This window comes from Rhinoraja longicauda, chromosome 16 (genome assembly GCF_053455715.1).
Source record: "Rhinoraja longicauda isolate Sanriku21f chromosome 16, sRhiLon1.1, whole genome shotgun sequence".
Lineage (NCBI taxonomy): Eukaryota > Metazoa > Chordata > Chondrichthyes > Rajiformes > Arhynchobatidae > Rhinoraja > Rhinoraja longicauda.
Window position 1 is genome coordinate 27860556 of NC_135968.1, and position 18828 is coordinate 27879383.

The 18828-nt window shown below is 39.5% G+C and overlaps 1 protein-coding gene across 1 annotated transcript in view; it reads right to left on the minus strand.

Annotated features, from left to right (window-relative positions):
• Window positions 1–18828, minus strand: part of nhlrc2 (NHL repeat containing 2) — an 80563-nt gene that overhangs the window by 21870 nt on the left and 39865 nt on the right. Inside the window, exons 6-7 of the mRNA XM_078413470.1 lie at window positions 5805–5898; window positions 2576–2804 (exon numbers count right to left, since the gene is read on the minus strand). Of these exons, the coding sequence (XP_078269596.1) occupies window positions 2576–2804; window positions 5805–5898 (323 nt within the window). The remainder of the gene's footprint in view (window positions 1–2575; window positions 2805–5804; window positions 5899–18828) is intronic.

Here is an 18828-nt window from a genome sequence, read left to right on the forward strand (position 1 = left end):
ACAGGTAACCTTCATTCTACAATCTGAAGTGTGAGACTTGGAAATATCAGAATCCTCATGGACTATACCAACCCTGACTGACCCTCTGCTGTCAAAGGATAGTAATTCAGAACTTTTAAATCAACATTACCAAGTTGTGTGAGGCACAATCAATAGGAGACAATCAGTTTAAAGAATAATGTGCCAATTTCTGGAGAATCACACCAGAGAATGTGAGAATCACACCATTTTACCAATAAGGTGGGGGATTGGCTTTAAGGTCATGTGATAGGAGTAGAATTAGGCCATTCGGCTTCTCAAGCCTACTCTGCCATTCAATCATGGCTGATGTATCTCCCTTCTAACCCCATTCTCCTGCCTTCTTCCCATAACCTCTGACACCTGTAGTAATCAAAAATCTATCTATCCCTGTCTTAAAAATATGCACTGACTTGGCCTCTACAGCCTTCTGTGGCAAAGAATTCCACAGATTCACCACCCTCTGACTAAAGACATTTTTCCTCATCTCCTTCCTAAAATTACATCCTTTAATTCTGAGGCTATGACATCTAGTCCTAGACTCTCCCACTAGTGGAAACATCCTCTCCACATCCATTTTATCCAAGCCTTTCACTATTTTGGACGTTCCAATGAGGCCCCCCCTCATTCTTCTAAACTCCAGCGCCTTAGAAAAAAAGGGCGGCACAGTGACACAGTGGTAGTTGCTGCCTTACAGCACCAGAGACCCAAGTTCGATCTTGACTACGGGTGTCATCTGTACGGCCTTTGTGAGTTCTCCCTGTGACCGCGTGCGTTTTCTCCCACACCCCAAATACATGTAGGTTTGTAGGTTAATTGGCTTCGGTAAAATTGTAAATTGTCCCTAGTGTGGAAGATAGTGCTAGTGTACGAGGATCACTGAACGGCGTGGACTCGGTGGGCCGAAGGACCTATTTCCGTGCTGTATCTCCAAAGTCTAAATAAGGAACGGTACCTTCAAAGAATGAACTTTGCCTTGAGCTTCCAGTTGCCTGTCACCTTAAATCTTCATTCCACTCCTGTATTGACTCCTGAAGAGTTTTCTCATTTTACTACCTTGCAGATTTTTACGTGTAATTTATGTCGTTATGTGTAATTTATATTTTTATATGTTTGTCTGAGTCTATGTCCATGTAATACTGCTTCAAGTAAGATTTTTATTGTACCTTTATCCCACTGTACTTGTGAATTTGATAATAAATTCGACTTGATGTTTCAGATTTTTCTGAACCCATCCTTTCAGCAGCAATAGCTAAGTCACTACACATGAAGTTTATGATGAGAATTGCTTTTGCTTCCTATTCTCATAATTAGGATGGAGAACCTCAGCACTCTAAATGTGTGAGATTTTGTCTGTAGTTTTATTTTGGTATTTTTGTAAACTACAATTTCAGACACTGGCATTATTATAGAGAACACTTTGTTAACTTGAAATCCATGTTTATTCCAGCCAGAAATACAATGATATCTGACAATTTAATTCACTATATGTGGTAATTGAAAATATAACCTGATGTCTTGTTAAAGTTAAATTTCTTGCTTGTTTCCTTTTTCTGACAGATTGACAATAATTGGCTCCGACAATCAATCTCTCTCACCAATTCCTGCAAATCATTTAATGGAATTACCTATAGTGTCTGCTAAACAGTGCGTTGTTTCCTTGCTCATGTGTGGCATAGTGCATGCTCCAACAATTATAAGGAGACTCCAGGTTGAACAGCTCATTGAAAAGAGCAAATTGCAAATTTCAAATATGTACTCCAAATGCGGCTGCAATCTTGCTTACCACATACAAGGTCCTCAGATTCTCAACATCACAAGCGCAAAACTAATACTTAGTATTCAACAACACTGACACTAGCATATTTACTGCTGATGTTTAAATAAATTTGATAAGAAAATCCTGATTTGAAAAGGTATTTGCTCAGAACTGTTGGGGTTTCTTCTGTTATTAATATTACTTTGACCAGTAATAAAACAAAAACAGGACTTTTATGAATTAGTAATGAAAAAAAAAGAGGTCCTACATAGGCTATAGCAGTGTTCCGTTCCTGAAACCTGTTTGTAAACCCAGTGTGCAAGTCAAAAATGCAGCATTTCCACATGGCGGAAGATGCATGCTCCTCAGCAACCAGCAAATCCATATCACTGGTCACCCCAATATTCACCCCAATGTACAGGCAATGTACAATGTACAGATCGTAAGCTGGGGAGGACATGTAGGCCATTCTGTCTCTCATACACGGTTTGCTCAATTAATAATAGCAAGTGTACTTTGCCTCAGCGCCACTTTCCAGCACTCACTCATATTCTATTATTATCTTCCTGTCCAATTAAACCTATAGTGGCAAAATCATCTTATTTTGGCGATGTAGCTGCTATCCATTCCAACCATTTGAATATTTTTGTATTTCTTTGGTTGTAAGCCAAAATACCACGAGAAAATAATTGATGCAGCTGAACCTGTCTCAGATCTTGTATTTTACAACCGACTTGCTTCATCATTTTATGTACAAAATTTATGTAAACTTCACTTTAAAATGTGGAACTTACTTACCATAGGATCCCTTTCTCCTCCCACCAGGTTTTTTACGGCACCATCCTTTAGTGATACAGAACGGATTGTGCTGCTCTCACTGTCTGCAACAAAAAGGCAATTCCACTCCCGGGGAGCTACACACAAGCCTGATGGCTGAGCAAATCCTGCTTTGCGAGGATAGGAATTGTTTCTATTTTCCTCATGACCACTTCCAGCAAAACGAACGCAAGTTCCCTTCTTGTACTCACTAGGAGGCACAGGTAAATTAATACGCACATTAATAAAACAAATATAAATATATAAGCTGCATTACATCATTTTAGAGGTGTTTATTTAAAAAAGTGAAAATGTGGTAATTTTTTTTTTCTACGAGGCTATGTAGGTAAACCAAGCTATACACAAATTACTGCAATATTTGAATTAGATCAACAGTTTAGGTGATTTAAAATTTCTGTACGTGATCCAATTCAAATAATGAACAACATGTTCTCTGAAAAATAATTGGTACCTATTCATAGTGAACAAAGCAATTTATTTCTTCCGCATATGCTCCACTATTTTGGAAAGCACATTAACCAAGTGACACTGCCTGGAATGCATCTGAGCAGACTGGCAGCAGCCACAGAGGTATGTGAATGCTTTTAGATTTTATTTTTGGTTTGGACTCCCTGGTGGATCACAGGGATACAGAAAAGCTGCATCTAAATTTCCCAGTGCTGTCCTTGGCCTAAACCAATAACAGAAATTTGCTGTTCAACGATATGAAGCCACGAAATTGTGTGTTGTTTATGCATAAACTACGCAGTAGCTTGCATTAGGAGTATTGTGTTCAGATTTGGTCATCCTGCTATAGGAAGGATACTGTTCAGCTGGAAAGAGTGTAGAGAAGATTTACGAAGATGTTGCCAGGACTTGAGGGGCTGAGCTATAGGGAGAGGTTGAGCAGGATAGCACTGTTTTCCTTGGAATGCAGGAGGATGAGGGATGATTGTATAGAGGTGTATAAGATCTTTTAGTCGGGGAATCAAGAACCAGAGGACATAGGTTTAAGGTAAGATGGGAATAGTTTAATAAGAACCTGAGGTGCAACTTTTTCACGTATGGTGGTACGTATTTGGAACCAGCTGCCAGAGAAGGTAGTTGAGGCAGGTACTATAACAACATTTAAAAGTCATTTGGACAGGTACATGGACAGGAACGGTTTAGAGGGATATGGTCCAAACACAGGCAGTTGGGACTAGTGTAGATGGGGCATCTTGGTTGGCTTGGACAAGTTGGGCCGAATGGCCTGTTTCCATTCTGTTTGACTCCACATCTTCAGGTGAGCTTTTTGAGATGTGTCATCTTCCTGTTAGCTACAGGAAAATGGCATCTTGCTGTCTGTTTTGACATGAACTGCATTGAATGGCAGAAAGTTCCGACTTTTACATGGTAGCAATGAACTAAACATAGCAGAGAAAGTCATGTTAATTTTAGTAACTACCCTTTCAGAATGTGTACGAATTACTGCCCAATGACGTTTGCTAGCTGTGAAATCATGAAGAAGAAGTCTAAATTCCCTTATAAGTTAATTTCGGGTGGTGATTTAAAATATATAACATTTTAAACTTTACACGCTCCACTGTTCTTTTCCACTCTAATTCAGTCTCATTTTCCTTCTCATTCTCCACCATATTTTATGCCCATCATTCACTCTAACATGCTCCCTTCTCAAGTCCGTTCACTGTTAATTTCACTATCGTTTAATCTATCTGGTTAACTTTCCCAATTCACTTAGGTCCCAAATTTTCATATTCCCTTGCAGCAACTAGAATCAGGCTAGGATTCTATTCCTTGGAGCGCAGGAACATGAGGGGTGATTTTATAGCGGTGCACAAAATTGGGTAGAAGCACTGAGTCTATTGTCCAGAGTAGGGGAATGGAGAACCAGAGGTGATAGGTTTAATGTCGGGGGGGGGGGAGGGGGGGGGGGGAGACGATTTAAAGGGAACCCAAGGGGTAACCTTTTCACACAAAGGGTGCTAGCTGTATGGAACGAGCTGCCGGAGGAGATAGTTGAGGCAGGTACTTGCAACATTTAAGAAACATTTAGATAGGTACATGGATAGGACAGGTTTAGAGGGATATGGGCCAAACGCAGGCAGGTGGGACTAGTATAGGTGGGACATGTTGGCTGGTATGGGCAAGTTTCCACGCTGTAAGACACTGACTGTATAACGTGTACTTTTCGCATTAACAAAACAGGTGATTCTGGAAGTTCTCAGCAGGTGAAGCAGCATCTGTGGTATGTGAAACTGGTCCGAAAGCTTTTAGCATGCAGTGTAAGAGAGAAAACAAATTTATTTTTAGTGGTCAATAAGAAGGGAGGAAGTATGAGAATTAGCCTAGCAAAAAAAAAAGTTAAAAAAGTTAAATATTCAAAGGCAAATTGAACTAATAGCAGATAGCATTTCAATTTGCTCTCGGAAGAAATTATGGCAACTAGTTTAAGCTGTGGATTGTTTCCATTAGATTGTTTCCACTGTCAAGCTTTGTTTACATTTACTGATATTTAGCAGATATAAATAGACCATTCCTGATATAATAGCTGAAATACTCTAGGTAAAACTATTCCTTCGCAGTCTTCTTGGTTTTTTTTTTAATCACAAAAAATAATTATTTGAAAATTAGTTTCAACCTCAAAATATTTCAAGGTTTTACTAGAGCAACAATTAAAATAAATAAAATCATATAATTTTGATTGGATATTTAGGATACAGGACCCTAATGATCAATTCTTGAGCCGAATCCTTTTTTTTAACCGTTTTATTAAGAGGCATTATTTTTGAAAAACTCAGTTTATGTTGCACCACTTCTTATAATTACAAGATCTGAATACATTACAATGCAATTAATAATTTGATGAATCGCAGATGGTTTTCTTAATTAGTATTTTAATGTAGACAGAAGAAAAAATGATAACACAATGAAAAACTGAAACCAAATATCACTACCTAAACGAGCATTCTTGAAGACTTTGGTGTTCCAACCACATCATCGAACAGTTTGTACTGGAATTTAAATCATGCAGCTTCTATAAAAAGTGTGCAATTACCACTCGACAGAGAACCTATCCAGCATTGAATATAAATATCAATGCCAATCTGTTAATTTTAACTACAAATGAAGGTTATGTAAGTTAACTCAGTTCAATCCTGCTGCAGGGTGACTTCCAGAAATTACTAAAATATTATCTTCAATGACTTACGTTCCACCTGGAAGTTTTCCATCTTCTAAAAAAATGACCCATATCTGATGAGTGCCAGCCATTGCAATAAACAAAAGACTGTGTCCAGCATGACCTAGATGTAGAACAGTTAAAAGATTGGGAATTAATTTCAAAGTATAATTTTTTTGAGAGAACTTGATAAGGTAGAATGTGAAAGATAAGAGAGTCTAGAACTAGGGATCATAACTCAGAAGAAGATATGGATTGTTTAGGACTGAGATGAGGAAAATTACTTCAATGTGAGGAATGTGAATCTTTGAAACAGTTAATCTAGTCATGCACAAGGATATTCAAGACTGAAATCAAAATGCTTTTGGGGGACTAAAGGAAAGAAAATGGGGATAACATGGGACAGCAGAATTTATGTAGATATTCAGCCTTGATTTTATTGAATAGAAAAGCAGGTTCTACAATTGATCTACTTATTCATTTAAAGAAATATAGGCATTACTTGCAAGACCAGCATTTATTATCCATCCTTACATACTTTTATATTCTGCCAAAGGTATTAAGATCAGTTATTTTCTAGAAGAGGATCAAGGTTAGTACCTTGATTAAAAATTAGTATAATTAATCCTAAAATTAGTTTGTGGGAGCATGGTGGTTGTTAGTGTTTTAAACAATCTCTATCTTTGCAAGGACTTTAAAAGCATTGCATAGAAGCATTATCAAACAAATATTGACACCAAGCCATGGATAATAGGATGGATGAACATAAGATTTAAAAGGGTATGTTAAACGTTAAGAGAGAGGATGTGGTTTAGATAGATAATTCAAGAGCACAGGCCCTCAGCTGCCAGTGCACAGCCACCAAGGGTAAATAACAAATAACAACAGGAGGCTTGAATTAGAGAGCAGATATTTTGGCCAGGACTTTAAAAAGATTACATATTGGGTTAGGGTGAGTTATGAAAACAAGATTGAGAACTTAAAATTGAGGCATTGCTTAAATGAGCACCATGTAGGTCAGCAATGAAATGGTGTAATACAAGTAAAAGAACAAGCAGAAGTTTTGAGTAAAGTTTACCGAGAATAGAATAAGAGCGTGTTGCAATAGTCAAGTCCAGAGGGGAAAAAAAGTCATAGATGAGTTTTCAGCAAGAGTTGAACATCCACTTGCATAATTAACTGAAATGCTGCTTCAGCATTGAATTATAAACAAGGTAGCTATATGAAAATATTATACAATAAGAAAGACTTGCATGTAGATTAAGTGCAAATATTGTCAAGTTCTCCAGGAAGAACTTGATTGCTTTTCCTCAAAAAATAGTGCAAATCAATCTCATACAGCCACTTTTGGGGGCAAATTCACAGAAATAGCTCTTTTGGCCTAACTAATGCTACACTTAGGTTTTCTCTCTTACGTCCGAACCAACTCTATCAATGTAATATCCTATTCCAGGACTACCAAATACCTGTGCTTTACCCTTAAAAGCATCTTTACTATTTGCCTCAGCTACTCTGTGTGGAAGTGTGTCCCACATTCTCACCACTTTGGTTTTTCAAGATGGTTCTTCTGAATTTCCCTATTTGATTTTGCAATTAGTATGTTACGTTGATAGATTCTAGTTTACTGCATTCCTAAAGAAAATTTCTGGTCTTTGACAAAATTTTCATGATGTTAAAGATCTATGTATTCACTTTTTCCAAGAGAGAACAAATGCAAATCTGTTTATCCTTTTCTGAAATACAGTATCACTGTCATTGCAGGACTTTAAATTCCTCACTGACACTTCAGTCTGGATCCTGTGCTTCAAGTCTCTGAGTGGAATTTGTAACCACAACTTGTGTCTTAGAGATATGAGCCACCACTAAACCATTACTAATTATGGGGGAATACACCGTGATATTGCTAATCCATTTGCATTAAATTTGTTGTTTTGTGTTTAATAATCTTTTATGTGCTAAAAAGTGCCATTGCATACTAACTGAATTGAACTTATCCTGACCATAATGCCCACATAGAATTTGTATATATTCTTAAATTCAATAAATTCTGCAATAGAACCATTAAAAACACTGAAACTGATCTTCAGCCCACCAGGTCTGTCTTAACCAGCAATCACGCATTTTACATTAATTACATCTTTTTTCTTCCACATCCCCATCAACTCCCCCACAAATTGTACCACTCACCAAAATGCTAAGAGCAAATTAGAATGGCCAGTTTGGAATCTGCATGTCTTTGGGATGAAGTAGAAAAATAGGGTACCATAGGGACATCTATACATACATATGAAGAACATGCATAGTCCACACAGCCAGGACCAAATGTCAGGATTGAACCTGGGTTGCTGAAGCCATATAACATAACTCTACCACAGCGCCTCCCGGTATCCCTTGAAATTGGCATATTTAACATGGTACATCTAAATGTAAGTTTGGGGAATCTATTTATTTACTGGCATAGAAGGAGTCCACTCAGTTCAGTGGGTCCATGCAGTTTGTAGCAAAATCATCCCATTATTCCCATTGCCCCACTCCTACTTCCTTGCACCCCAGCAACTTATTCTCTTCGAGTGTCTATCAACTTCCCTGCAATTCTTTCAAAGTTTATCAATACTAAGGGTTAATTTACAGAATTAACCTACCAGCACATCTTTAGGATGCGAGAAGAAACCTGATCACCTGGAGGAAACCCACACAGACGTGGGGGAAAAGAATGCAGACTCCACACAGGCAACATGAATGAATCCGGAATGAAGGCAGGTCTCTGTGGCCGTGAGGCAGCAGAACTACTGTTGCACCACTGTACATATCGCTGCCACAATTTGTTGTGCTTCCTGAGTCACTTGCTGCATGATGTTGTGAACTATTCACAACCAAAACTATTACCTGATAGAACACATGTAGTAGCAAAATAATATTATCTTCAGGAGGAAAACAATCACACACTGACACAATTTGGTTATGGTTTGAGTAGAGATTTGGTTCTCACAAGGGAATATTACAAATACAAAACGTATAAAATTGCAAAGACGAATTATATGCAGCACATATTGAAAAGATTAAATGGGTAGCTGTTGCCAGTGACTATTCTCCAAAATACCATCTTACAAAATAATTCCTACTAAATTCAATATTTTAGCTTTTAGTAATACCAGACTCCTGCATTAATATCCTGGATAAGTTTAACAACTTTAATTCAGTTCCAAATCTGATGGTTGTTAAAATAATAAAGTTAAATGGGGCAAATCTCCTGTGGAGATCCACAATGAATCTCCCGGTGGATATTGTTGGCAATCCATATAGATTGTGGGTTGCCATTGAGGAAGTCTAGGATACAATTATATTGGGACTAGCAAAGACCCAGTTCCTTGAGTTTGACGGTGAGTTTGAAAGGGACTATAGTGTTGAACACAGAGCTGTGGTCAGTGAACAACAACATGACAAACGTATTCCTGTTGTCCAATTGGTCCAGAGCAGAGGAGAAAGCCAGCGAGGTCGCATCCACTGTTAATCTGTTGTGCTGGGAGGCAAATTGAAGTAACTGGTGCAGGAGTTGCTTTGCATCTTAACCAACCTCTCGCAACTCTTCATCACAATGGACGTGAATGCCACCGGTTGGTAGTCACCGAAGCATGACACTTTGCTCTCCTTGGGCACTGGCATTATGGATGTCCTTTTAAAGTAGGTGGTGTCCTCAGATGGAAGTAGTGAGAGGTCGAAGATGTTTGTGAAAACTCCAGTTAGTTAGTCCATGCAGGTTTTGAGAACATGGCTAGGTACACCACCAGGCCTGATGCTTTCCAAAGATTCACCCTCCAGAAGGATCTTCAGACATTGGCCTTGAAGACTGAGATTCCAGGGTCATCGGGGGCTGAGGTGGCCCATGAAGATACATTATTATTCTCCCTTTCCAAGTGAATATAGAAAGCATTGACGTCTGAGAGTGATGCATCACTGTCACTTTTTACCTGCTGAATAGATATATTTATTTTACAAAGAGCATCCTAAAATAGTTTGACGAATGTTTGAACAATTAAAATATTCAGGTAGATCTTCCACTCTGCAGTTAGCTGGACATTTGCACACGGTTTCCTTTGTAGGAAATGCTGATGTGCAAATGTCCAGCTAACTGCAGAGTGGAAGATCTACCTGAATATTTTAATTGTTCAAACATTCGTCAAACTATTTTAGGATGCTCTTTGTAAAATAAATATATCTATTCAGCAGGTAAAAAGATCATAGGTAAAGTTAGTTCCAGTTTTGTTCTGATCTATTACAGTTAATGAAAAAATATTAACTCAATTGACGTTTTGAGATAATAAAAATAGAAACTTACAAAACAAAATATAATGTTATCAAATAGTTTCTGTGCTTACAATTCATCCATGAAATCAATGCGTTTCACATCAAGAGTCAAACCCAACATCCGCTTAAAAATTAAATGAGAAGGCATACCAAACTAGATTTGCCCTGTTATCTTCACAGACAGCACTAAGTGGCAATGGCTAAATAACACCTCATTATACAATCAGACAGACACCCAGCTCATTTTAGCCAAATTATTAGTTTCACTAAACATCATGATTATTAGATTATACTGTTTAATCTTCAAATTGTAAAATAAATACTTCTTTCAGATGATTCTACAATCTCAAATGATCGAATGGTCCAAGAAAATACAGACAGGTGTAAGTGGCACTTTGTCACTTCTTGACAGGTTGAGTAAAAATCTTAAGTACAAAGCATCCCATTAAAGTTGTTTATCTTAAAATGGGTTGAAACCAAATAATAACAATGCCTAACAGTAGCATCCAAAAGTGTAAGAATAGAGATCTACATTGATGAGCCAAAACATTATGACCACCTGCCTAATATGCTGTTGTTCCTCCGTGTGCCGCCAAAACTGCGCCGGCTCACCGAGACATGGACTCTACATGACCCCTGAAGGTGTCCTCTGGTATCTGGCACCAAAACATTAGTAGCAGATCCTTCAAGTCCTGTGGACTTGTCGATCCAGCACATCCCACAGATGCTCAATTGGATTGAGATCTGGAGAATTTGGACGCCAGGGCAACACCGTGAACACTTCATCATGTTCCTCAAACCATTCCCGAACAATGTGTGCAGTGTGGTAGGGCACATTATCCTGCTGAAAGAGGCCACTTCCATCAGGGAATACCATTGCCATGAAGAGGTGTACCTGGTCTGCAATGATGTTTAGGTAGGTAACACGTGTGAAATTGATGTCCACATGAAAGGCCGGACCCAGGGTTTCCCAGCAGAACATTACCCAGAGCATCACACTCCCTCCTGCTTGTCATCTTCCCACAATGCATACTGGTGCCATCACTTCCCAAGGTAAACGGTGCACACGCACACGGCCATCCACGTGATCTAAAAGAAAACGGGACTCATCGGATCAGACGACCTTCCACTGCTCCAAGGTCCAGTTCCGACGCTCACGTGCCCAATGTAGGTGCTTTCGACGGAGGACAGGGGTCATCATGGGCACTCTGACTGACCGGTCTGCGGCTATGCAACCCAAACGCAGCAGGGTGCGGTGCACTGTGTATTGTGACACATTCCTCCCATGACCACTATTAAAATTTTCTGTGACTTGTGCCACAGTAGACCTGTCAGATCTGATCAGACGGGATAGCCTTCGTTGCCCTCGCGCATCGATGAGCCTTGGGCACCAAACACCTTGTTGCCGGTTTGTGGTTTGTCCCTCCACGGACCACTATCGGTACGTATTCACCACTGCGGACCGGGAGCACCCCACAAGCCTTGCCATTTCAGAGATGCTCTGACCCAGTCATCTGGCCGTAACAATTTGGCCCTTGTCAAAGTCGTTCAGGTCTTTACTCCTGCCCATTTCTCCTGCATCCAACACATCAACTTCAAGAACTGACTGTTCACTTGCTGGCTAATATATTCCACCCTTGACAGGTGCCATTGTAACAAGATAATCAATGTTATTCACTGCACCTGTCAGTGGTCATAATGTTTTGGCTCATCGGAGTATAACTCATACCAACCCCTATATCAAGAAAATAAATAATGACAGGAGATGCATCTTCTGCAGTTGCAGGGGAAGGTACCTGGGGAGGGGGTGGTTTGGTTGGGAAGGGATGAGTTAACCAGGGAGTACTGTAAATGGCCCTTGGTATACATTGCCCTCCATAATGTTTGGGACAAAGACCCAACATTTATTTATTTGCCTCTGTACTCCACAATCTCAGATTTGCAATAGAAAAAAATCACCTGTGGTTAAAGTGCACATTGTCAGATTTTATTAAAGGGTATTTTAATACATTTTGCTTTCACCATGTAGAAATTACAGCTGTGTTTATACATAGTTCCTTCCTTTTCAGGGCACCATAAATGCACCTTATACCTGTATTAAGGAGGCATTTAAACATAGGCTTCACAGATGTTTGTAATTGCTCAGGTGTGTTTAAATGCCTCCTTAATGCAGGTATAAGAAAGCTCTCAACACCTAGTCTTTCCTCCAGTCTTTCCATCACCTTTGGAAACTCTTATTGCTGTTTATCAACATGAGGACTAAAGTTGTGCCAATGAAAGTCAAAGAAGCCATGATGAGATTTGAGAAACAAGAATAACACTGTTAAGAGACATCAGCCAAACCTTAGGCTTACCAAAATCAACTGTTTGGAACATCATTAAGAAGAACGAGAGCACTGGTGAGCTTACTAATCGCAAAGGGACTGGCAGGCCAAAGAAGACCTCCACAGCTGATGACAGAAGAATTCTCTCTATAATAAAGAAAAAAACCCAAACAGCTGTCTGACAGATCAGAAACACTCTTCAAGAGTCAGGTGTGGATTTGTCAATGACCACTGTCCACAGAAAATTTAATTAACGGAAATACAGATGCTACACTGCAAGATGCAAACCACTGGTTAGCCACAAAAATAGGATGGCCAGGTTAGTTTGCCAAGAAGTACTTAAAAGAGCACCCACACTTCTGGAAATAGGTCTTGTGGACAGATGAGACGAAGATTAACTTATATCAGAATGATGGCAAGAGCAAAGTATGGAGGCGAGAAGGAACTGCCCAAGATCCAAAGCATACCACATCATCTGTGAAACACGGTGGTGGGGGTGTTATGGCCTGGCATGTATGGCTGCTGAAGGTACTGGCTCACTTATCTTCATTGATGATACAACTGCTGATAGTAGTAGCATATTGAATTCTGAAGACACATCCTATCTGCTGAAGTTCAAACAAATGCCTCAAAACTCATTGACCGGCGGTTCATTCTACAGCAAAACAATGATCCCAAACATACTGCTAAAGCAACAAAGGAGTTTCTCCAAGCTAAAAAATGGTAAATTCTTGAGTGGCCAAGTCAATCACCCGATCTGATCCCAATTGAGCATGTCTTTTATATACTGAAGAGAAAACTGAAGGGAACTAGCCCCCAGAACAAGCATAAGCTAGAGATGGCTGCAATACAGGCCTGGCAGAGCATCACCAGAGAGGACACCCAGCAACTGGTGATGTCCATGAATCGCAGACTTCAAGCAGTCATTGCATGCAAAGGATATGCAACAAAATACTAGACATGATTATTTTCATTTACATAATATTGCTGTGTCCCAAACATTATGTTGCCTTGAAATGGGGGGACTATGTATAAACACTGCTATAATTTCTACATGGTGAAATCAAAATGTACAAAACTAGCCTTTATTAAAATCTGACAATGTGCACTTTAACCACGTGTGATATTTCTATTACAAATCTCATATTGTGGAGTACAGAGGCAAATAAATAAATGATGGGACTTTGTCCCAAACAATAGGGAGGGCATAGTATGAATACATGCATTAGTTATTGTTTCCCTATCACGGCTAACCTTAGCTTCCCCAGGAAATATTTTTCAATATCGATTAAATAATTAAAAAATAGCCAATAAGCTTTATTTCTAATGCAGAGTTTTCCAGATTTCCACAATGTTCTGCTGTCTTACTTGTATTCCTTTTTATAAACAAGTGGTAAGACTTTGTGAAATTGGGAAAACAAAGGTCAACTGAAAATGAAGATAATATAAAATGTCTAATTAAGAGGAAATGTTTGCGAGCCTGTGAAGATTCTAAGTCACCGTTTTTTCCTCTACTTTCCTCCTCTTATCATACATTCCAACAATGCCAGCACTGATCAATGCTTAGCTCAGACGCATAACTGGTGTGGAATGAGAGAGAGGTTTTGTTTAATCAGCTCAACTGCCTCCTTACAGATGTTCCTTTGCCGTGAAGCTGTTCAGTCAACTTTTAAAGCTCTTTAAAATAGATTAAGAAGCTTTTTTGGTGAACAATAAACTAATTCTAATTGTTAAAAGAACATCAGTCAGCTTGCCTCTTCCGGCATGATCCAGACACAGCCTAATGCTCGGAGCCTGATTCTGTTTATCAGTGTGGCATAAGCAGTGGCTGGCAGCACTGATAGAATGGCTGAATGAGACCCCACACTAGATTGCTGCCAGTTAAATTAAAGTTAGAAATATAATACATTTTTAAAAATGTAATGATTTTTTACTTTTTAATTTAATAAATTAAAAGTTAAAAATTCAAAACCATATTAAAAAACTGTAATTATCAATGACATCAAATAAAAAGCTTCATTTACCTTTCATGCAACAACTAATGTTGCCAATTCATTTTGATTGCTAATATCAAAGACCCATACTAACCTGGCCACATTCACTTTTCACTGTGACCATCAGGAGCCTGTGAACTATTACCTCCAGGTTCAAGAACAGCTGCTACCCATCAACTATCAGATTCTTGAACCACTCTGTACAACCCTAACAACAACCCTACCACAGCAGCGAACCACTCCGACATTGCACTTCCATGTGGTTCTACATACTTTGTGATTTGCACTATCAGGGTCTGTTTTTTAGAATAACTGATAATTTATTGTATATTTATTGTTGTTGTTGCATCCAATGTGCCAGTAAAGTTGTAGCAAGTAAGAATTTAATTGTTCTGCTTCATATCTATTGTGTATGCCTGATAAACATTCTCTTGAAGTGGCCACTATACCTGTGTTAGGTTCATGTGTAAAAACAAAGAACTGCAGATGCTGGAGTATACCATAGATAGTCACAAAGTACTGGAGAAACTCAGCAGTTCAGGCAGCTTCTCTGGAGAATAAGGATGGGTGATGTTTTGCGTCGGGACCCTTCTTCAGACTTGACGTTTCGGGTCGGGGCCCATCCTTTTTCTCCAGAGATGCTGCCTGGTCGGCTGAGTTACTCCAGCACCTTGTCTATTTTAGGTGCGTGTGGTACAGGTTTGGCAGGCTTATTTTCCAGCCAAATACCTGGGAAATCAGTATATGTTCATGCAGTTGTGTTGGATTCCACAAGGTTTCCTAGTAAATCACAAATTAATATTGCAATAATAGAATGATACAGCATAGAACAAGCCTTTCAGCTAACTGTGCCCCAACTGTATTTTGAAAGAGCAATTCAATTAGTCTCTCTCTCAGTGCTCTTTTCCCTTAACTCTGCAGATATTCCCTTTCAAGTATTTAGCTAATTCCTTTTTGAAAGTTATCATTGAATCTACTTCCACCCTTTCAAGTTTTGCTTTCCAGATCATAAACATGTAAAACTGTTTTTCCCTTAAAGCTTCTGGTTCTTTTGCCAATCAACTTAAATCTATGTCCTCTAGTTACCGGCCCTTTTGCCACAGGAATATTTGCTTTAGTTACTCCTTCATAGTCTTACATTATTTTGAACATGTGCTGGGAGGAACTGCAGATGCTGGTTTAAACCAAAGACAGACACAAAAGGCTAGAGTAACTCAGCTGGTCAGGCAGCATCTCTGGAGAAAAGGAATAGGTGATGTTTCGGGTGGAGACCTTTCTTCAGACGCATGTTCTGGTCAATCTTTTTCACTTGTTGGAGAGAAGTTTCTCTAGCCTTTGTTCATAACTGCTGTGGTACTTTTCACTGTCCCACAGCCATATTCCAGGCAGGATCTAGAGAATTATTCTGCGAGTAGTTTACCACATTGATAAGTTACTAATGGTTTAAAAAATAAATGGGACAGTGCAACATTGGTCACATATAACAGGCGCACGTCCTTCAATCAATATGGTGGTTAGAATAGCCTGTTTTTTTCAGAATTCTCACAACCACTGAATGGTTGTGTTGATTGGAATGGAAAATCTTTTGGCCGGAATTGAGTGAGATAAATGGGCAGCATGTGAAATGTTAAGGAAAAAAACCTGCAGATGCTGGTTTAAATCGAAGGTAGACACAAAATAGAAGGATGAGGGGGGATCTTATTGAAACATATAAGATAATTAGGGGATTGGACACATTAGAGGCAGGAAACATGTTCCCAATGTTGGGGGAGTCCAGAACAAAGGGCCACAGTTTAAGAATAAGGGGTAGGCCATTTAGAACGGAGATGAGGAAGAACTTTTTCAGTCAGAGAGTGGTGAAGGTGTGGAATTCTCTGCCTCAGAAGGCAGTGGAGGCCAGTTCGTTGGATGCTTTCAAGAGAGAGCTGGATAGAGCTCTTAAGGATAGCGGAGTGAGGGGGTATGGGGAGAAGGCAGGAACGGGGTACTGATTGAGAGTGATCAGCCATGATCGCATTGAATGGCGGTGCTGGCTCGAAGGGCTGAATGGCCTACTCCTGCACCTATTGTCTATTGTCTATTGACTCCGCGAGTCAAGCAGCATCTCGGGAAAGAAGGAATGGGTGACGTTTCGGGCCGAGACCCTTCTTCAGACTGACGTCAGGGGGAGGGGCGGGACCGATGTGAAATGTTAATGTGTCTATAATTTTTGTATTTGTTTTGCTGAGGACAAGAATGTAATGAGATTAATTCAGAACATTACATAACATTGAAATGTATGATATGTGACTTTCCCCACACTACGTTACTGCCAAAATAATAAAGATGCCTCAAACATATCACTAACGTGTATTATGGAACGTGAGAAGGATTCTTGTTGTCCTTACTTTTTACCCCGCCATATTTTGCGTCATTCTTTGACATTTCCTCTAGCTGCAACAGGATCCCATCACATCCCAGTATCTACACATTCTCAGGGACCATCTCTCTATAACTCCCTAGTTCACTAATTCCTTACTGAGCACTTTTCCCATGCAATCTTAGGTGTTACACTTGTTCCTCACCTCCATCCGGGGACCTAAACAAATCTTCCTGGGGAGGCAGAAATGAATTTGCATCCTGTCCAACCTAATCTATTGCATTCAGTGCTTTTGATGTGGCTTCCTCTGCATTGGTGAGACTAAGCGACTGCTTTACTGAGCACCTGTGTTTAGTCTGCCATGGCCATCTAGAGCTCATAGTTGAAAGCCATTTTAATTCCTTTTCCCATTCCCACACCGACCTGTCTGCCACTGCCTCCTCCACTGCCAGATGAGACCAAACCTTAACGTGAGGAACAGCACGACATATTCCACCTGCACAGTCTACAACCCGATGGCATGGACTTTGAATTCTTTCATTTCAGGTAACCAGTTATCTCAGTCTTTTCTCTCCTTCTGATCTAGCCTGGATCTTTCACACAACCCCTTTTTCAATTCCATTCTAGCCCACTACAACCCAGTTTCTTTCCCCTTCCCCACTCCACCTATCCAACATCAACATTTCTCATTGGGCCCCCTCTCCCACCGTTCCTATTTGCCCGTGCTGCCTTCCTGAGTTGTTTCCTTGCTTCACCTTCCTTACCTATCAGATCCCATCATCTGCAGCCTGCGACATTTTTTTTCGCAGAGGGTACCTGAATCACTGGATTTCACTACACCAGAAATGCAGAGGCTATTTCATTAGAAGCATTTAAAGTAGAGATAGATATATTTATAAAAGACTGGTGGACTGAGGACAATGGAGGTCTGGTAGAAGAAGATCTGAGCTTTGAGGTAGAATTACATAGTTCTGTTTTGATTGCATATGACAATTAAACACTCTTGACTCTTGATCAGCCATGATCAGATTGTATGGGAAGCAGGCTAGAAGGGCTTGGTGGTCTGTCGTTTCAATTTTCTTCTGGGTTTCCAGCAATATGGCAATTCCCAGCATAACACACACTGTAAGCTTGACTGGAGAATGGCGATTATACCCAATGATGCACTAAAATACCATTAAAAACTATGAAATGTGTCCCATTTATTCAATTAAATGAAATAGTAAATAAGGTATATTTTACTTACTTTTCTGTACGCAGCCATTTCTACTCATTTGAAATTAATGGGACCGTGGATTTGCACCTAATTAATCTGGCAAAGGTTCCGTAGTCAATTTCCCAGTTTAAATACTAGGAAGTATTTGTGAGGAATCCAATAATGTTTAAGTGTCCCATGACTAGTAATTACACAAGCAGAAGTTCAAGATATTTAGCTTATTTTCAGTCCCAAGTGTCTGCCCAGTTAAATGGGTAAAAGTTGGTACTTCCATCATGTTTTTAACATAATGATTAATCTGGATCACAAACGCATGAGGAAATATATTTTTCCATTGACCACCTTTCCAATCCCCACATTTTAGTTAATTTTTTAATATATATTCCAAGCTTTTTTCATTGTTTATTATGGTGTTTACAGAGTACAATATTTACATATCTGTTGTGCTGCTGCAAGGAAGAATTTCATGGCTCTGTTTTGGGACATATGACAGTAAAACACTCTTGATTCTTGGCAGTCCCGTTATGACCAGGGCTGTACCTCCTAGAGAATTTTAGTTCCCTTATCCTTGGACATAATTTCTGCTAGAGTCAATACAGAACTTAGAATTTCGTACATTCACTGCCTACATACAGAAGTTCACACCTACATGATTATTCTACCTCAAACTTGTAATCTGGTGCCAACTCCAGCTGTTGAAGTGAAGGCCTGTGTATTGGTTTGGGCTGTTGCGATATAACCCAAAGGCATGCCACTCACAACTACCGAGAAAAGCTTAACAGTTAACGTGACCCCACTTTGCTACTAAATTGCCAGCTTTAAACAATATTGTCAGTAGAGTTTCAGAAAAATAACT